General features: G+C 38.8%; 1 protein-coding gene across 1 annotated transcript in view; it reads right to left on the bottom strand.

The window, feature by feature from the left end:
* Positions 1-14068: 14068 nt before the first annotated feature.
* NHLRC2 (NHL repeat containing 2) overlaps positions 14069-20110 on the bottom strand; it is a 33632-nt gene continuing 27590 nt past the window's right edge. The window contains exons 10-11 of the mRNA XM_083441100.1: positions 19552-19777; positions 14069-18812 (exon numbers count right to left, since the gene is read on the bottom strand). Coding sequence (XP_083297226.1) covers positions 18556-18812; positions 19552-19777 — 483 coding nt within the window. The 3' untranslated portion in view covers positions 14069-18555. The remainder of the gene's footprint in view (positions 18813-19551; positions 19778-20110) is intronic.

Raw genomic sequence — 20110 nt, 5'->3', positions numbered from 1 at the left:
TGGGTTGACACTTTGTCTGAATTATGCGTCAGGTGGGGATGCTTAAAGAAGAAAAAGGGGAGGCAGCAGGAAGATAGGGCTTAATACTAATTTCACCCGCGTCAGACTACGAAATGACAAAAAGGAACTTTCCCCAGAACCTTCGTGGATAAAGTGATGATGTAAGCTGCTGGAATCAAAAGGATGTCAAAATGTGAGGCTGTGGGAAGTTGTGGGGAATTATGGGGAAACCAGTATGGAAAGCAGAAGATGGTAGGGAGAAAATCACATAGCAAACTAAGAAGAGGACAGGGGCAGCAGGAGCAAAGGCATTTGGAGTGTGGTTCCACTTCCTTCCTTGTGTCTAACACGGGCATAGGCAAACTTGGCCCTCCAGATGTTTTGGGACTACAACTCCCATGATCCCTAGCTAACAGGACCAGTGGTCAGGGCTGATGGGAACTGTAGTCCCAAAACATCTAGAGGGCTGAGTTTGCCTACACCTGGCCTAATGTGTGTGTGTGTGTTGTGTAGAAAGAGGAGGATACCCGGATAGCCAGCGACTGTGTTTCTGTTTTGCTTGCATCACTTCCCACAGCCAGAATTGGCTTCCCTAGTGAGGTAGAAGTCTCAGCATTAGCCTCCTGGCATGGCATTACTGATGCTTCTTAAAAGGGGGAGGGACAAGGCTGTGGTGCACTAGTGGAACCAATCTGGTACTTCTGCCATTGTGCCCAAATAGCCCTGACTTTGCTCTAATCTCTCCCTTCCTGGTAAGCAACCAGCAGTGCTATTGCCTGGAGGCTAGTGCTGTGGCTTTGCCCCACTGGGCAGGTCACTTCTGCCTACAGCACTTCTTTGAAACCCTATTTGGGGGATGCCTGAATGTGATTTGCTTGGACTTATATATGCCTATGTCTAGGAATGGAAGGATCTGACAGATTTGCTTCTCTCCGTTTTTCATTTTCCCAACCTTAAATTCAATTCTTCACATTTCTTGTTTTCAAAAAACCCTCAGGGGAAATTAGTATGAAAATGCTGAAGTATTCTTTTCTCATAATATTACATTAAAATCTTTTCATAATACAGTAAGAGAAAAGAAACTAATCTAGATAAAAATGCTTTCATTTTTATCTAGATTAGTTTCTTTTATCCTATTGTATCACGAAAAAGAAAGGAAAAGGTGGGGAAAATGCAGTCCTCTCTCAAAGTTAGCTCTTAACCCTTGTCTCACACAGGAATTGGTGGACCCTTCTAGTTCTCACCTTGGAGATTTCCTTTCTTTTCCAGTCTCTCACCCCAGGAGATCTTCCCATCCCTGCCTCTGACCCAGGGTACCTCCATCTACCACCTTCATGGGTATGTAATTTTGGGACCCCAGTAATGGCCCAGAACAGAGGACATCAAAGGAAAAGAAAAGGAGAGAGAGAAGAAGATAAGAAGAAGGAACATATATAAGAAAGAACGAATGAAAGAGAAATGCTGAAAAAAAATTCATACAAAAATGTGAAGAACTGACTTTAATATGCATGTTTCTGCATGCGGTTTAGATCAATATACACATTTTTGCAAGCCATTTTTCCTAATATAATGCATTTTTGTATGTTATTTACACTAATATATTTATTTTTTCACTTACCAAATATATGCATTTTTCTAAATTTTGTTTAATTGGTGAACTGCATTGCAACATTCAGATAAGTGTGAAGTTTGAAGTATGGCTATTTTTTGTATAATGTTGTTTAAGAAAGTGAAAATTTGATAAATTTGGCCTTCAATGCAAACTGAATTGAATTTCATCACTAGGACTAACTACCTTATGACCAGGAAACTTAGTATTTCATTTTACAGTGCCCCCAAACACACAAGAATGGTAGCCTTGGCATTTGTTATTTTGGAATCAACCAGGCCTTTTAGGATTGTTTGAGTTGATAACATCTGTTCCTGTTCGGCTAACTTTAGCCTGCAATACATATGTTTTGCAAATTCTCTGCCCACCTACCACACAATGTGTTACAAGAAATGTGTTTGCTTTGTCAAATGCAAACACTGGCCGCTAAATGGAAAACTTATAGGTTGGAAATATGTAGGAAATATGAGTGCTTGCAAGAAGCTGTTAATAAGGTGTGCCAGGTTTTTTTTTTTTAAAAAAAGAACATGCCTTCGAAGCATTAAGGGTTTGGGTTTTGTTTTTGTATCTCACTTCAGAGAGGACTCATTGGGTCAAAGAGCTTCCCTGAAGCCATATAAAGGAATGGGCAGTCAGTCATTACTGAACTTCAGATGACAGCTTCATCTAATTTACTGCATTGTTTTCAATGTCAGGGTGAAGAATAAAAACAGCCAGGCTCAGTGGTTCCTTAGCATAATGAATTCAGACTGGAAATGGATACAGCATTTGACCCCATTATGCAGTGCTCACTTAAAAAACCACTGTATCAACAGAGCATCTTTCCAGTACTTACATTTCAGTGAGGTAACGTGTTTTTGAAGAAAAACCATTTGAAATACAGCAGGCGGACAGATCGATGGATGAAGCGCTAGTTTTGCATTCATGAGACATCAATTGACCAAATGCATTCTTCAGGGTACAGAGAGGGGAGTGCGTTGCTAAACCAGGGACTTAATTGTTCCAGTTATTCAGCTGGGAGTAATTCTTTTTAGGTCAGGCCCATTAAACACATATTAGAAGGTGATCGATAATATTACCGTAGAAAGATTGACCTTCGACTCTTAAGTTCGTTCTTTGCACTTTTACCAGGAAAATAAGCGAATGCAGGGCTGGCACTATCAGCAGATGCTAGGATATGGGGAGCAGCAACAATGTGCTGGATGACAGAGTTGTATGTGTCAGACCGCACACCTGGAGCATACATTTAAAGAGATGTCTCAGAGCTACAGTTCTCTTAGTGGTTTATCTATCAATCCCTGTTCCCAGAAAACTCTGAGGGGAACAGGGGTCTCCTAACAACTTCTCTGGGGGAAGCCATGACTGTTAAAGTAGTATCAGAGTGCTTTAAATGTAAGGTGTAGATGTGGCCTTAGGCATCCCCATATTGAGCCTGCTGCCCTCAGGTGTGCTATCCCATCACCAGTGTTGGAGTAAGACAAATCAGCTTATGTCTATGGAATTAGGGGAGCACCATCTTGTTCATTGCCTCAGACAGCAAAATGATAAATAGGTCTTGGGTACCAGTATGGTGTAGTGGTTAAGAGCGGTAGTCACGTAATCTGGGGAACCGGGTTCGCGCCTCTGCTCCTCCACATGCAGCTGCTAGGTGACCTTGGGCCAGTCACACTTCTCTGAAGTCTCTCAGCCCCACTCACCTCACAGAGTGTTTGTTGTGGGGGAGGAAGGGAAAGGAGAATGTTAGCCGCTTTGAGACTCCTTAAAGGGAGTGAAAGGTGGGATATCAAATCCAAACTCCTCTTCTTCTTCTTCTTCTTCTTCTTCTTCTTCTTCTTCTTCTTCTTCTTCTACCTTATATGACTGGTACACCAAGACTGCATTCACATGGCAGCTTATTCCATTTTCATATTTCCATGTTATTTTGCACATTATTTTTGAACTTTCACACAACGCAAAAGCCACTTCCAGAACTCTGGTAGAAAATAGCACAAGTTTAGCACTCATTCTGAGATTGTTTGTAAATGGATTTTTTTTCTGGAAGCAAATAATGCAAAAATTAGTTCCAAAATTACACTATATTCTACTATAGTTAGATTTTCTCTTTGGGGCACTGAAGACAGACTATTTTAGAAATGCTTTGCTTTCTCTGAGAGCCCAAAGGTGTAGTTTGACCTTTAAGAAATGGACCAAGCTTCTGAGATAAGAGCTAATGTCATCTCTTGCTTTTAAGCTTACTTATTTGAGGCTTTGTTATATATTGTTAGCCTCTTTGGGGACTTGGAGAATGAGAAGCAGAATGTACTAACAGGAACACTGGCTATTTCCTTATGCCAGTGTTCATTTTCATATACTACTGTTCAAGGTTTCAGGCATATACTACTGTTCAAGGTTTCAGGCATTTACCACCATGGTTTTCCCCTCAAGGGATCCTGGGAACTGTAGTTTGGTGAAGTAGCTAACAATTCTGTCAGAAAGCCTTAGGCTCCCTCACAGAATGACACTTCCCAGAGATCCTAGGGGTTTTTGAGTCTATTTCCACAAATTGGGAGCAATCCACATGGCAAGCTCCTCCACTTAGTAGGGCCAGAAAATTGAGTAATTGTCACACACAGGCTGTTTCAAGTGGCTTTTATCCTGCGGTTGTACACTGCTTAGTGCTTGCCCAGTTCTGCAGGCATGACAATATGATTCTGAATGTTTGGCCAGATAGATCACATTCAACATCTTCCTGAAACAATCCATTAGTGCTATCTGGGAGTGAACCCAGTGCTGATCTTACTTTATGTACTGTCTGATAAAGATATTGAATCAGCAGCCAGCAAGGGCCATAAATAACACTCTGTCCTGATTTATAGGTGCTTTATCAGGCAGTCATGCTTCTAGTAAGTTGTGATTTCTGCCAGGTTATTAGAGTCTTTGACGCTGCCAACAAAGGGTGGAGGGAACATCACCTGTGATAAGTGCATATTGCTAAATGAATTGGTTAGATGCGTTTTGATAGAATTCCATGGAAAAAAGATGTTTGGTGACTAAAATGTGCTCAGCACACTGTTCTGAAGTTAGAAGTAGCATGGGCTTCACTGCCAGTGCTATAATGTAAAGATGAAGTCCTGAGACAACATGTACGAAGGAAAAAACAATGAGTAAAAGGGGGAAAGAATAGGATGGGGGGAAGTAATGGTAAATAATTGTCAAATCAGGCCAGAAAAAAGGGTTTATTTTTGTTGTCGCATGCAGGCCAGCTGGCTGCTACCTGAGTCCTAGAGGAAGAATCTTCCCTTTCATTGCCTGGCAAGGACATTAAGATCAAGAAAAGCAACCTGCTTAGTTTTCCATGGAACTAATGATACCAGCCTGTGGTATCATGGAGGCTTTTTCACTTGTGCAATCAGTGTTGTGGAACGCCCTTCCTGCTGGTTCTTGAAGATACAGTAGATCTGTTCAAATTGCAATCCTGTAATCTACTGACCCGAACTTCCTATTTGTTTCAATTGCTGTTTTAACTGTTTTTATGGGCTTGTTGTATTGCACATTTTAATTGTGGATGTTTATTTTATTGTTTTGATAGTATTCTCTTGTGTATTTTAATGATACGTTTTTAATTTTTTTCGTAATTGGTTTTATATTTCTAAACAGTTTAATGGCCACGTTGCCAAATATGTGATATGTAAATGAATATAATGGCAGTCATAATAGTAATAAACAATCACCACCACCACACTGGCATCATCCTGCAGGCTAATGGAAAATGCTCTTCTGCTCTCTCACCTGCAAAGCTGCAGAATTGTTGGCTGCTGCTGGAGACACACTTTATTTGCTTTCTCAACTTCCTTCATTATTTATATGTATTCTGTTTGGTTGTACGGCTCTGTTTACTTAGCATCAGTACTTTATCCATATTGTTCACCAGCTGAGGAATTAAGGGACTCTTAGGCTGTAGTTCTATATAAACAGTAACTCCCATTAAACTCAGAAGGTTGTATCCACTGAAGTCCTGGAACAACTTCCCTCATGAAATAGAACTATCCAGTACACCCCCCCCAAACCTCTTCTGAGGATTCCCCAACCCTCTGGAGCAGATTTGAAGGGCTGCAATAGGGTGAGAGGGAGAAGAGGTTCCGTTACACAAGTGTGAGCACAATGACTTCATTGGATGCAACCCAGTGGCTTACTTCTGAGAAATCATGTGTAGGATAGAACCACATGTGGTCTAACGTTTTGTGTAACAACTCTGCAATAATTGGCAAGGAATACAACAAGAAGCAATGTGAAAATTTACCACTGCCTTCCTCAATGTGGTGCCCTCAAGATGTTTTGGACTTCACTTTGCTGGCTGAGGTTCATGGGAGTTGTACTCCAAAACGTCTCAAGGGCACAAGGTTGGAGAAGGCTAACTTGGTGTTTGGTGGAACCTTTTTTTGTCAGCCAACTTGAATCTCTGTTTCTATGTTCATGTATTCTGGTTTAGTGTATATTGTGGACTTTTGGGTTCTATAATGTACCAGCAGCTCTCATTCTTTCCCTTCCCCAACCAGTTTTTTGGGTCTTGGTTTTCCACAAGCATTTTCTTCTGATCTCTCGCATTTAGCTACTTCAATAACCTGTGCTTTCTGGTTGCCCCCCTGGTCCTTTAGTGTTTGCATGTGATCTTACAGACTGACAGGCAGAGAGAATCTTTAAAGGCATCCTACACAACCAACCAGCCTATGGCTGTTTTCTATAAAACACTACATTTTCTGACATAGCTTATCTGTTGTCTTGTTTCTTAGCAGCCAGCTGCTCCCTCTCAAAGGCATGCCAAGGTGAACATCCGAGGTTCTTTTGTTGTTTTTACAGAAAATAGCAACATGGCTGGACACATTTGCATACCAATTTTACAGTATGCTGATTCAGACAATTTGGTCTACAGTTTCATAATGAATATTCTGGGGAGGGCAAAGAGAACTGGAATCCTTTTTGGTGTGATGTTTACATTCATCCAAAATTAGTAAAATGTTCCTTTAAATATTGATATTTACCTTCTGCTGGGAAAGGCATATGGGGTGGAGTGGGGAGAAGCTGGGCTTGAGGAGGAGCAGACAGGGTGAGGAGGAGTAGCCAGGGGCCTGTGGTTTCCACACCCCTCTTTTAATACTCTTTTTTCCAACTGTTTACTTCCAGAGACCAAGTCTATGTATGTTTATGTATGGTGTTCTTCCTTGCTGCAAAGGACTAGGTAGTGAGCTCTGTACATTAATTGGTTTATCTGAGATGTCCACTTCTAGAAACTGCAATCCTGGCCACTGGCCAAGCAACCTCCCAAATTTGAAAACAAACACAAACAGCTTGCCCCAACATCATGAGCTGCTCAACGGGAGAAGGGAGGTGGGAATATTTCAATGCCTAGGAATCCCAGCTACCAGTCTGTAGACCAGGTGCCTGGGATTAAGTCAGCAACTGACAAAAAGGGGAATAAAGGACAAATGTTTACATTTGCAATTACTTATATTGTTAGTCTTGCTCCGGGCTGAATGTGCCTGAGACAGTTTTAAGCCAACCACTGTGTAAAAGAATAAGGCTAACAAAAACTACCATCCATACTGCCACAATGCTAGAAAGGGAGAGGGCAGGTCTCCAGGTCACCACGGCTTTGAAAATAGCTAGTGGGGGGCAGCTGTATACATAATCCTCTGCCATTCTGTAACAATTATTTACCTCAGCCCTAAAGCTTAAATAGCCAACTAGTACATAAGCCAATTTCCACAACCTCTCTCCCATTTTTCCACCAGGGAAGAAAATTACAGCACAACCCTATACATTATCTCCTCAGAGGTAAGTCCAACTGAGCAGAATAAGACTTACTATTCAGTAGGTACGTATAGGATGCTGCTGTTAACTTGCCTTTATACAACAGGAGCAGAGTGGCAAAAAACAGAGCACATGTGAAGGGTAAATCCTGAATATTTTTTCCCATACTTTAGGTGACAGATATTTTTTGGACAGGGCTATTTAAATATAATCATATATCTGTCAACAAATTTGACTGCTTAGAAAGAGTTCTCCCCTCATTTTGGAGAAGTGGTCTGTAGCCAAGACTTTTCTAAAGCAATAGCTTTAAATAGAAACTACTTGTCTTTTTGTACAAAGTAGCTCCTTATTATTGACATCTATTATTATCACTATTGGCTTAGTAGCTTGAAAGTACCAGTTAAGAGCTCAGACCCATCGGGTGAGTGCTGAGTTACCCGCTGTATGCTCACGTTAAGTCCAGAAACGACACTTCACTACTTCCCACAAAGCCCCTAATTGCTTTGTAGGGCTGTTCTCCTGCCAAGCTGTTCAAAGCAGCACAGGATACTCACAAGAGAATAGGGCTATCGGGATGCCAAAGCCAAATGAAACAAGCGGGACAAACAAAGCATTAGCGGTGTTATGCCAATGCAATACAGTGGTACCTCTGGTTAAGAACTTAATTCGTTACGGAGGTCCATTCCATAGCTGTCAACTTTTCCCTTTTCTTGTGAGGAATCCTATTTGGAATAAGGGAATTTCTCTTTAAAAAAGGGAAATGTGGACAGCTATGGTCCATTCTTAACCTGAAACTGTTCTTAACCTGAGGTACCACTTTAGCTAATGGGGCCTCCCACTGCCGCTGCGCAGCTGCCACGCGATTTCTGTTTTTATCCTGAGGTAAAGTTCTTAACCTGAGGTACTACTTGCGGGTTAGCGGAGACTGTAACCTGAAGCGTTTGTAACCCGAGGTACCATTGTACATAGGCACGAAACGCAAGGCAGGAAGGTGAGGTAAACATTTAAGGCAGGAGTTCCAAAACAGTGGCCTGTGAGCCACCATTGGTCTGCAAACTGCATTCAGGGGCCTACGACTTACTGACTTTTAATTATAGATCATTTGTTTAGAGCATGGTGCTGATAATGCCAAGGTTGCAGGTTTAATACCTGTAAAGGACAGGTGCATATTCCTGCATTGAAGGGGGTTGGACGAGATGATCCTCAGGGTCCCTTCCAACTCTATGATTTTATGAATTGTATTTTGATTGCTTCTTTAATTTCTAATACTGTAACTTATTATCGTAATGTTGTTTGATAATGTCCTTGGGACTGTTTTGATGTGTAATTGCTTTTAATTCTACCTTTACCTTACTACGACTAAAGACTTCTAAATTATGTATATGGAAAATGTGCATCGTAATAGCAACCGGAATATTTGAATGCCAGAAATAGCTAGCAATTTATAAACTCCAAGCTGTAGGACACAGAAGGATTTGATGCACCTGTGTTATTAACGCTGCTTTCACTATGGTTCGTGCCAATCCTGTGTAATTACAGTAAAGGCTTTATTCCTGCTGAGGGCATTATCACTGTGGAGGAATAATCACAATTATTTACAGGGTGGCATTTTTGCCAAATAACAGCATTCAAAGATCTTATGCCTCAAAGAGTAAAACTCTAGCTGTGTGACTCTTTCAGGTCAATGAGAAGATATCCCTTGCTGTACCAAACATCCATCCATCTGTAAACCAAATTATGCCGTTCAGACAATACTCGAGTTTCCATCACAGCATGGGGTGCCTATCATCCTGAGGGAATTCTGGGATGAGGTTATTATTTTATTGTAACAACAGTGTTTTCTCTGGAATGCAGAATGCCATTTGGAGCCAGAGACATAAGATTTTTGGTAAGGTTATTCCAGAGCACAATTCTGAATGAGTCAAGATAAATAAAGCACAAAAAGCTATTTAAAGGCTTTCCCATTGTACCACAGGTTTATTTCTTGTTGTATAGAGATGGTCATTGCTTAATTTTCAGTAACAAATTAAGAATTGAGACTGTGAAGCTCTTGTTTCTCCCTAATGGGTTATTGTCTGCCTCTGGCTCCGTCTCCTCTGCCTTTCATTTCCACCCCTTTAAAATATTCTAGTTGACGGATTTGCTGAGGTCAAAAGACACAGGATAACAAATGAAATAATTTTGTAGTAAATTGGATTCTGTCCTGAGTACTGACTTTGTTCTCCCAAACATACAGTATGGTTTTGAGATGTTTTGAATTTCGTAAAGAACCAATTATATTTTGTTTCTCTTTTTCTTTACCAGTCTGTGTGGTTTACTTTATAGGTTTTGTGTTTGATGAATACTGTAAGCTTTTCTTCTTTTTCCTAATTGTAATTGTTTTATCCCCATCTCTAAATGTTGTGTGATGCTCTTCCATTGTTTATTTTTTTTGTTATCGAGTCCTGTATATTTTGTTATAGGGACGCGGATAGCGCTGTGATCTAAACCACTGAGCCTGGGGCTTGCCAATCAGAAGGTCAGCGGTTCGAAACCTGCCCCAGCGGGAAGGTAAACGGCATTTCCCTGCGCTGCTCTGGTTCACCAGAAGCAGCTTAGTCATGCTGGCTACATGGCCTGGAAAAACTGTCTGCGGACAAATGTTGGCTCCCTCAGCCAGTAAAGCGAGAGGAGTGCCGCAACCCCCGAGTCGTTTGCGACTGGAATTAACTGTCAGGGGTCCTTTACCTTTTACCTGTATATTTGCCACTTTATACTTCTTGTAAAACGGCATGTATTTTAGGTTTCATGTCACTGAAAAGTACAAGGTGGCATCTAAAGTTTATATGTAGCTCTCCATGAATGAGCTGCAAACCTTATCACCAAATGGCCCACAGTGGTAGCGAATCAGACCTTGCATGGATTCTTTGTGTGTAGACTCAGCCTCTAGGCAGCTCTTTAGCATTTCAAACTAAATATTGCTAGTAGTTCTGCATTCCTCAACAATCTTGACAAGCGAAAGATTAAGCAACTGGTTTTAAAAAATCTAACTGTAGAGAGAAACATCGATAGATGCTTGAGGGGCCAAAACCTGGAAAGATACTCTTTCAATTGAACTCTGTATTGCTTATGAAATTGCTAATCCCACCCCTTTGGGATGCATCAACTTGTTTACTTCTGAACACTCAACAGAGAGACAGAAATGGCAGATTTCTCCTCTCATTTGGGACTCTTAATCCCCTTAATTTGTTTGCCTAAATTTTAGATGGCCATAAGGATCTCCTAATCTCCTGGCCCAGTATTTACCTACAAAGATAAGAGGAAAGACCCTATAAACATCAAACCTGAACAGTGACCGAAAGCAGCATGTGCTTTAAAAAATATTCAGAAAATCTTTCTGGTATTTTGTTGGATAGAAGTTAGCTTTGCTCAGGAAGGAACCATGAAGAAGCTGCGGAATTTTAATAGGTTAGAGGTTTAGAAAAAATCCCAGTTTTACCTAATTTAATGCCTTCCACAGTAAAGTTGTATCTCCCTCCCAAAAAAATGGACTTCAAATCAAAGTGTTTATTGTAGCATGCCATTCTGGCATTTGTGAAATGTTTTCAAATACTGTGGGACATTTTTTTCATATATGGGATATGGGGAAGGATCTAAATTAAGCAGCACAAAATAGTATTGCAATTAATCTTGGGAGTGTATATATCATGAAGCGTTTCTGTTTGGTAATGACAGAGGAATCTAGAGACTGGTGGATATTACATTTCCTGGGCAGATAATCAATTTTTCTCTTGCATCGCAGTTTGAAATTGTGATTTGCATGTAAAACGATTTACTTGGCAGATTGCTGACTAACCACAAGTTTTATAAATGTTTTTAATTCTGATAATCCTTCACTTTATGATTGCTGCATCTTACATGAAACACAGAAACCAAGTATTGCAATGCCTTGCCCCTACTTTCAGTCCACTCATGCCATTTTGAATTGTGCTCAAAATCTGCCTTACAGGCAATATTCTGCTGTTCTAGTTCTGCTAAATTTTCCTCACGAGTGCAACAAGAGGATTTAAAAGGAGTAAGGATATTGATAAGCACTCATTTCATAATGGGGAAGCTGTCCTTGATAGAAAATGGACATTCAGATGACGGATGGATCTGTGCTGTGGAGTTCAAAATCAATGCAATTTAAAATAAAATAAAATACATTCACCTCATCACTATTATAAGGAGTGTCCTTCATGCATACCTTTGTATGTATAGTTAACACAGCTGAGTCTACCTTTCTCTGGCTTTTTCGGTGTTATCTAATTTGCTTTAGATTTTTACGATTATCTGTACTAGTTTTAGAAAATAATTAGTAAATGTATTACTGGTGGGCTGTAGAAACATGAGAGGCTCCAAGCTGCCTGATTAATGCAAGCATCTACAAATGCTCAAATATTTTACATGTTTAAAGTGCCCCACAGATATTGTGATAACAATCCAAGTAGGAGAGTAAGAGGCACCCCATATGGGCTAATACTGAGAGAGGCTGGTTTGCCCAAGGGGATGTGCTGAGATTTGATTAAGGGATTTTCAGTGTACAACTAAAAATAAATAGACTCACACCTTCAACACTGGACAACTTTCTAGGCTTCTCTTGCATTTAAGGCTGTAATTCTGTATCTAGCCGTGAATCTCACTGGACTCAGTCAGCCTTACTTCTGAGAAAATATGCATAGGAATTGCACTGTAAGTGAACATATAGGGAGTACTGTTGATAGCAGGACACTTCCACTAGGTTTGATAAGATACATCTAGAAGTTATACATATGTATGTTTACAGGGTATCATTCCCTGAATGCAAAAAAGGTGAATTCTAGTATATTTGAGGAGAACGGTAAACCCAAGCATCTATGGAAAATGAACAATTTTGTGCCAACCAAAAACAGATGACCAGTAAGCTCCAGCCCCCAATGGCAAGAACCACCAAGAAACCTGCTGTACCTGTAACTGTGTGTGGAGTGCAGCTGAATGGAACACAGCTGTGGGCAGCCTAAGGGAGGACCACTCACCTTGGTGCTTGCCTATAAAGATGCAAGCCCTGCCATGAGACAGGAAAGCAGCTGTAGGTGAAGAGGACAGAAGGAGTTCCTCTTCCCATCTTTTGGAACTCCCCCCCCCCCCCGGTCCACACACCATGTTATTGTTGCTGTTGCATGTGTAAGCTGCCCCGTGATATTTGGATGATGGGCGGTATAGAAATTTAATAAGACATTTTAGAATGATTAACCATTAAAAAAACAACACCTACATACAAATTCTGCTTCTAGGTATTTCTCTCCCCCCCCCCCCACCTCTCATTTATTTTTTTTAAAAAGTTCTTTACATAGCTTTTCCATTTCTCCTTGATTCATACATTTTCAAGTAATGATGCTCATACATTAATAGGCTGCACGGATCAGAAACTATATTTGTGAAAATGGGTGCCATGTGTGCAGCCCTTGTGGTGGGCTGAGAAAGTAAACAGTTCCCATTACCAAACTATTATGTGCAAACACAGCACCAGTCAAATGCACTCAATACACTTTTGCGGTACTGATAAGTTCTTTGGGACTTAGCAAACTGAACCAAGGCTCCCTGTACCTCAAACAGGTGGTCTAATTGTTGCTGAGGGGACATGAGATTGTCTGCAATTGGAAAATCCACCGCCATGTACATATTTCTCTGGGTCGGGCCCATTTAATACATTTTTCAAATATTTGTTATTTATTTTTTAACGTTTTTTTTATTTACATACAAAAGAGAAATATAATAACAGAACAAAAAAAATGGAATCATAATAAAACACTCAAACAGTTTTAGTTCTTGGTTTTATTATATAGTTTAATATAGCTTTTCTATTATTAACTATCTTTGTTGTAAAATAATTACCAAATATTTCAAACATATTACTTTGACTCTGTTCTTTTTATATAAATTTAAAAGATCGCAACCCTTATTGCAGAGATTACATTTCCAAAGGCACATCTGACAGTTAACTTAAATATATTCTGGGATTAACTCTGAACCATAGAATCATAAAGTTGTAGTGCTAGAAGGTACACCAAGAGTCATCTAGTCCAACCCTCTGCAATGAGGAATTTCAACTGGAATGTTCCATGTTAGCGAAAGATGATCTGTTGCTCTGTGTGCATCCCCTCAGTACAACCTGACTCTGACAAAAGCTGAAAGAATCTTGCACGCCTTTGAGAAATTTATCAGATCAGTATTCGAGGAAGAGGAAGTAATAAAGCATCTTGAAGTGAGGCAAATTAAAATCTAGAAATATCGGGAAAGTAGGTTCTCTATACCCTAGCAGGTCTAGCTGTAGGACTTGATTTGTTTCAGGTAGTAGAAAATATAACTCCTACAACTGAAACCAACAGGACCTGTTAACGTTCACAACTTACTAAAGTACCAGCAACAGTGGGCAGCTTTTAAATCTGAATATAATTTAAATCTAAAAATAAAACAATCTAAATTTAAAATAAAATCACTATACATAAGTTATCTGTGCCCCATGGACCCCAAAGTTCTTAGTATTAAAGCTTCAATTTTTTTTTGTTAATATTCATGTTTTATTGAAAATATTTAAACAGGATAAAGTGAAGAAATAAAAAAGGAAACAAAAACTGCCTATGAAGTACAAAAAGTGAAAAGTTGAAAATGTGATGGGATGTTAAAAGCCCTTTAATTGCAATATATCACATACAGAATTAAACTGCATTAGCTCAAACACACATTATGCTTGTGATTAAGTCACTATAAGAAGAGAATATCTTCTTGTGCATCAGAATAATCATGAAAAAGCAGGAGCACGACAAACAAATCAATTACAGTAAAACAACAGTTCAAGATGTTCACTGTGAGGTTAAATCATATTTTCCCCCTTCATCTTACATAATTTTCTGCCTTCTGGAATATGACTTTCAATTTGAGATTTTCTGCTAATGCATATGCTAGTAAAACACAAAAACAAAATCAGTTCCAGACCTATCTTAATTAAGGACCTCAGCCAGTTTATTTTCATTCAGCTTACTCTAGTTTAATGGAAAGTTAAGTAAGTTAAAGGAAAGCTATCAATTTTACTTCCTCTTCTGTAGCAACAAAACTATATTTTCATTTTATGTCATTTATCTGACAAAGTCTAGGTGCCTTGAAAGAGTTTAAATGTCTTAATAAAACAAACCCACATAAAACTGGACTAGACCTTCAAACTATACTTCTAGTCAACTCTGTTAACAAATGAAAATTATAGAGAGATAAACAGAAAACACACACAAATAGGATGTCCCAAAGTGAAAAACAGCTTAAGTGATGAGTGGCATTTTTTAAGCACCTGCACAGTTGCTTATGGATTTAGCATAAGGTGAACAACCTGCAGTGAGCCTCAGGTTCATGTGCTCCCCCCATGATCTCCAGGATGATCATGAGATCAAAAGCTTCTATTTCCAATTTCAATCAGATAGTGTAGCAGGTTGTCCAAACCATAAATCTGCTTAATGTAAACTACTGTTTGCTTAAGCCAGCCAGCTTCATAAACTATGGTTTTAAAACAAGTTGCGGTTAATCTAAGCCGGAAGCAAAAGCTTCTGAATTCCTGCTCATGGCCACTGCAGAAGAGGAGGGGAATATGTGATCCTGAGGCTCACTGTGGTTCATTCTCATCACATTAAGCTATGGTACGCCATGATGTCGGAACCAGGCCAGCATGAACCTGTTTATTCAGTTTTATGTCAAGGAGAAGCTAAAATAGGAGGGTGGGGAATAACAGCTCAGCAACACACATTTTATTGATTTTGTTTCAGTGTAATGTTCTGAGGCTGACAGAGTATTTGTACAAGTGTACTGCCATTTTTTTACTGCTTTACTCATAGCTATCAGTGTGGTAGGTAGATACAATTCGGGAAATCCCCTAGGATTTCCTCTAGGGCTTTTCGCTGGACAATCATTCTGACATGTTTAAAATCGGTATGCCATCAAAGATGTAAAAGAAATAATCAATAAACTACACTTACACAAACATTCCAAGCTGGAGTCCTTACTTTTCTAAGATTTGACAAGTGACTGTCAGCCTTTGAAAATGTTTAGACCACAACAACTGCAAGGTCAATGTTGAAAGCTACTTGATCAGAAAGAAAGTGGTTGAAAAAATATAGCTGGTTTTGCAATGTGGGGGAATGGTATGAAAGCTGAAATCCTATATTTACTTACCTTGGAATATCTCCGTTGAACTTACTTCTGAAAAGACCTGTATAGCATAGTACCCTGGTGTCTGGTTTAGGAATAGCCAATGTAGTGCCTTCCAGCTGCTGTTGGACTTCCAACTCCCATCAGCCCCAGCCAACATTGATGAAGGTCAGAAATGATTTGAGTTGTAATCAAATCCAGAAGGAATCGCTTTAGTGACTACTTAAAGTGGCCTATTTAAACTGGTTTTTCAAAAGTGTTAGCGATGCAGCCACCTTGCTGCAGCTGAACAAGTCCGGAATGCTTATGTAAAGGTCACCTGAAACCACATGTATCCCATCTTGAGTTCTATGATGGAAGCAAGGCTAGATATAAATGTATTAACTTAATATTAATAACTACTAAATTATACTCTGAATCCATTCTATACCACTAATTTAAAATTATTTTCCACACTCTAAACTAAGTCTCCAATCAAATGCAGTAAAATAAATATAAGTAAACTTAAGAAGATAATGCAACATTTGGCCTTTTTGTAGAAAGCAAATGGCAAATTATCACCTACCCTTAATGGCTTTTATACAAAAGCAATAAATTCACCTTTACTCATAAAAAAGAGGCAAACTAACATTGAGTCCAGAAGAAAGTTATTTTTAGATTCTACTAATAACTTTTTTTTAAAAAAAAGGTTTGAATAAGAAGATTTGGATTCTATGAGCATGTACTCACAATCATATACAAGGACATCTGGCTGTTAACCTATATTAGCCTCTCGGTTTGAAAAAGTTTATAAAACAGCAGACATTTAAAAAGCTCCAGTGCGGCTTGTTAGTCCCTAAACATAGATGTATATAAAATAGATACTGAGAGATTAAACACAAAATTCAAGTCTAGATTTTAAATACTGCAGTGCACATATGTTGCATTTCAATAATCCTAATTCTACTGATAGCCAACAAAAACTTTGTTGCAGGTACACAGAATTGCTTAAATCAATATTTTTAGTATCCTGTCCACTGGGAATGGACAGAGCCCATTAATTTCCTGAGCTAAGAGAACAGTTTGACTTAGTGGAGAGATCTTTGAAAAACAGAAATCTTTTTTAAACCTAGTGATTGAAAACGTGTGAACTGGTTCCTGGATTTTAGCCAACAAAGAATTAAAAAGAGCATTGTAAAAAGGCAGAAAACATTACATTATTAAAAAAATGAATTACTAATCACTTGCCCTTGTCTTGTCACTCTGGAATAGAGCATTTTCCTCTCTGTATTAAAAAGGCTTTCAAAAAGCAAAGAAAATTCTGTATCTATTATTTTTTTTGTCACATGCATGAACTTACTTAAGAGTTCCGAAACCTGGCCTGAATGATAGGCCAGGAAGGCTGCTGAACTATTCAATTTTTAGACAGTGCTGGAAGGAATACTGTTATTTTTGGTATTAGAGTGACCTTTTAACTCTCTGCTATGCTGGCAAGTGATTGTGAAGAGGAAAAAAAGCCATACCACACCATATGGTTTCTCCTTCAAACACAAACATTAGACAATTCTTCAGCAACATCTTAAGATAGTTTTAGAGCAGGAAAAGTCTCAGACCAGTATTCTAGCAATTTAACTTCCGAGTGTTAGTGAAACTGTGAAGTAGTTCAGAAGAATGGTCATTACAATTAACATGCTGCTCCAAGTATATTAAATATGATTTTTCATAGCTTTTGCACAGGAAGATACGCCACTTCGGTGCACATCATTGTGCATATGTGTATCCAGATCTGTCTCTTCAAACATATATAAGATGCTTATTTTGAAAAGCCTTTTAAAATTGTGTTTATTCGGGTTTAACATTTTTGCTTTTCTTTATGTAAGGCTGGTGGCAACCAAACGCAAAGATTATTGATTTACTTCCACTGAGCTTTGTGTTAAATCCATCATAGACTCCAGCAACTAGTAATTTTGGTGAACAATGATTTTAATGGCCTCTTGGAAGAACTTGAGTATTATTAACAAATCAATGATAATGATGCCCCAAGACTTTCAAAGTAACATATAAATCTAAGTGATGCTATCAAAAACTGAAATGCCTTTTGTAAAGCATAATGGTGCTAAGGAAACATGTCCATAGCTTTGAATAATGTCTGGCATAGATACAAAGTGTGGTCAATGTCCATTTGGTTTTAACACAGCACTGCCAAAAATCTGAACAAGAAATCTAAAATAATTAGCCTAAAATAATTAAATACTGAAGTTTTCACCATTATATGTGAATAGACATGGCAGTTAGCGAAAAAATACAGAATGCCACTGCTAAGTAGATAGGTAATAGAAAACAAACATGGACCTCTCATAAATTGTTATCCAGAAAACATAAGGCATAAGTTAGTTTTATATAACTGAGCTTATTTGCATAAAAAATAAGCCTAGCTCACTTTAGGATCATTTCAGAATACACCAGTTCCTTAAATACAAAATATTATGGGGAAAACATAGTGTTTTTAATCGAGAAAAATATATATCCACATTTCAACCATTTATTCCAGGAGAAAAATACACTTAGGCTTTTGTTTAGCTCCAAATGAATCTGACCATACTTAATAGCAAATTTCTTATATGATATTACAGTATTGGGTTCCTTGTTAAGATTATCCACTATTCACACAATGACCCCAACCCACTTCTGCATTTATTGCTTATGCTGCAAGAAATAAAGGACTAGAATTTTATTACACTTTGCATGATTCAGCACAATGCATTTCTACTTCATCTGATCACACTTATCAGAGTTATTTTCCACAAGCTTTCAAGGTGAACTTGGCACCAAACTACATGTCTAAATTTGTTACACTCTGCTGGAAGACCAGAAGTGAAAAGGTGGGGGAAGGGGAAAATCGCAAATCAACAAACAATTTATTCCTGTTTTAAAAGTAGGCAGTAGTAAATAAAACATAAATAAGTGCTTTTTTGTTTGCTTTGGCTTAGTTAAAATGCATATATAAGCTCAATCAGAGATGTTCTACCTTGGCTTGAATTAGCTATGTGGAAAGTCTGGTTGAATGAGACTCCTTTCATCATGCAGGCACTGCTGTCCTTGCTACAGTAATAGAGGCACGCTTTGATTGACAGTACAACTTCAGATGATAGGCAGTTCATGGGTATTCGCAATGGGATTATAGGCTGTTTACAAATGTCCTCAATTTCTCCGTATGTGTCCTGTTCATGAAGCAGCCATTCACTGCCTAGAAAAAAAGGTATCCCGTCACTATGTTACGAGTTTTATCTTAATTTGAATGATGTATTTTCTTATTTTGGGAAACCTCAATCATAAAATAATATATTGGTAAGCAAAATATGTGGGCTGGGATTCAAAGAATCAAGAACAGAAGGGGAAAACGCACTAGTGCTATTCTTTTGCACACTTTTTGCAATGGAATATGAGAACATATAAGTGTTACAGTATAAAAAACAGTGAATATGGAAAAGATGGGCTGTGGTGTATAAACCCTAGTGGTCCATAAATAAGTCTTTATAATGAGTGTGTACAAAGTCTTACACAAGAGTTTAAGCAAATCTAGAAACTTCCCCAGATCTAGGGTCACCTTCCTCACCCAGTGCTCTTCTGCTTTGTCAAAAATGTGTTTTTTTAGAGTGGGAGAAACTTTCCGCTAGCAGAAGGGCACCAGTCCTAAACTGGCAATTTATCTGAAACATTAGAAGATAACATTATGGCCCATAACAATTCTGATGATGAAACTACAGCAATTTCATCTTGAATGAAAGCAAATAGGTCTGACCAGAATCTGGTTTTATCCAATAGGTATGGGATCTTTTTACGTTAAATCTACAAAACAGAAAAGCTACATAGTGATTTTTGACATAGCCTTCTGATTCAAAATAAACGTACTGTGACAGCTTGGCTAAAAGAGCATTAAAAAACTCAACAGATATTTACACTAAAAAGCAAGTGAGGCCCCTTACCTTCTGATGCGAGAAACCATGAACTGGGTGCTTCTTCTGTCAGTTTGGTATTTGGAGGAAGGCTGAGTTTCAGTGCAAATTGAAGTGCCTGGCCAGGGCTCACAGTCAGTGAAGGTAGCTGAAGATTTGGAGCAGATTTAGGCAGCTTTGGTAATTTTGTCTTATCAGTCTTTTGCACAGATGGACCATCCTGAATGTCTCCGGTGTTGGCATTCTGGAGAGGTAGCTATCAAAGAAACAGAAAGGAAAGTTCATTTGTTTTGAAGTATAATGTCATATTCTAAGACTTGGAAAAGTCACAGCCAACAGTTTGATATTGCTACTGTATAGAAAATATAATAATAACAACCACTGTGAAATCTACCAAACTTCCTTAGGCCTGATCCCTTATTTCAGAGAACCAAGGCCAAGAACAGGCATCACACTCCATTACAATGCCTGGGGAAACTTCTGATAGGCAGTGAGAATGCATAAATTGAGGTGGATTCCCAACACTATAAAGCAGCCTTTCTCAGTCTTGGGCTCCCAGATGTTGTTGGACTACAATTCCCATCATCCC

The sequence above is a fragment of the Podarcis tiliguerta genome (assembly GCF_965153285.1).
Source record: "Podarcis tiliguerta genome assembly, chromosome: 5".
Classification (NCBI taxonomy): domain Eukaryota; kingdom Metazoa; phylum Chordata; class Lepidosauria; order Squamata; family Lacertidae; genus Podarcis; species Podarcis tiliguerta.
This window is presented reverse-complemented; position numbering and strand designations above follow the sequence as displayed.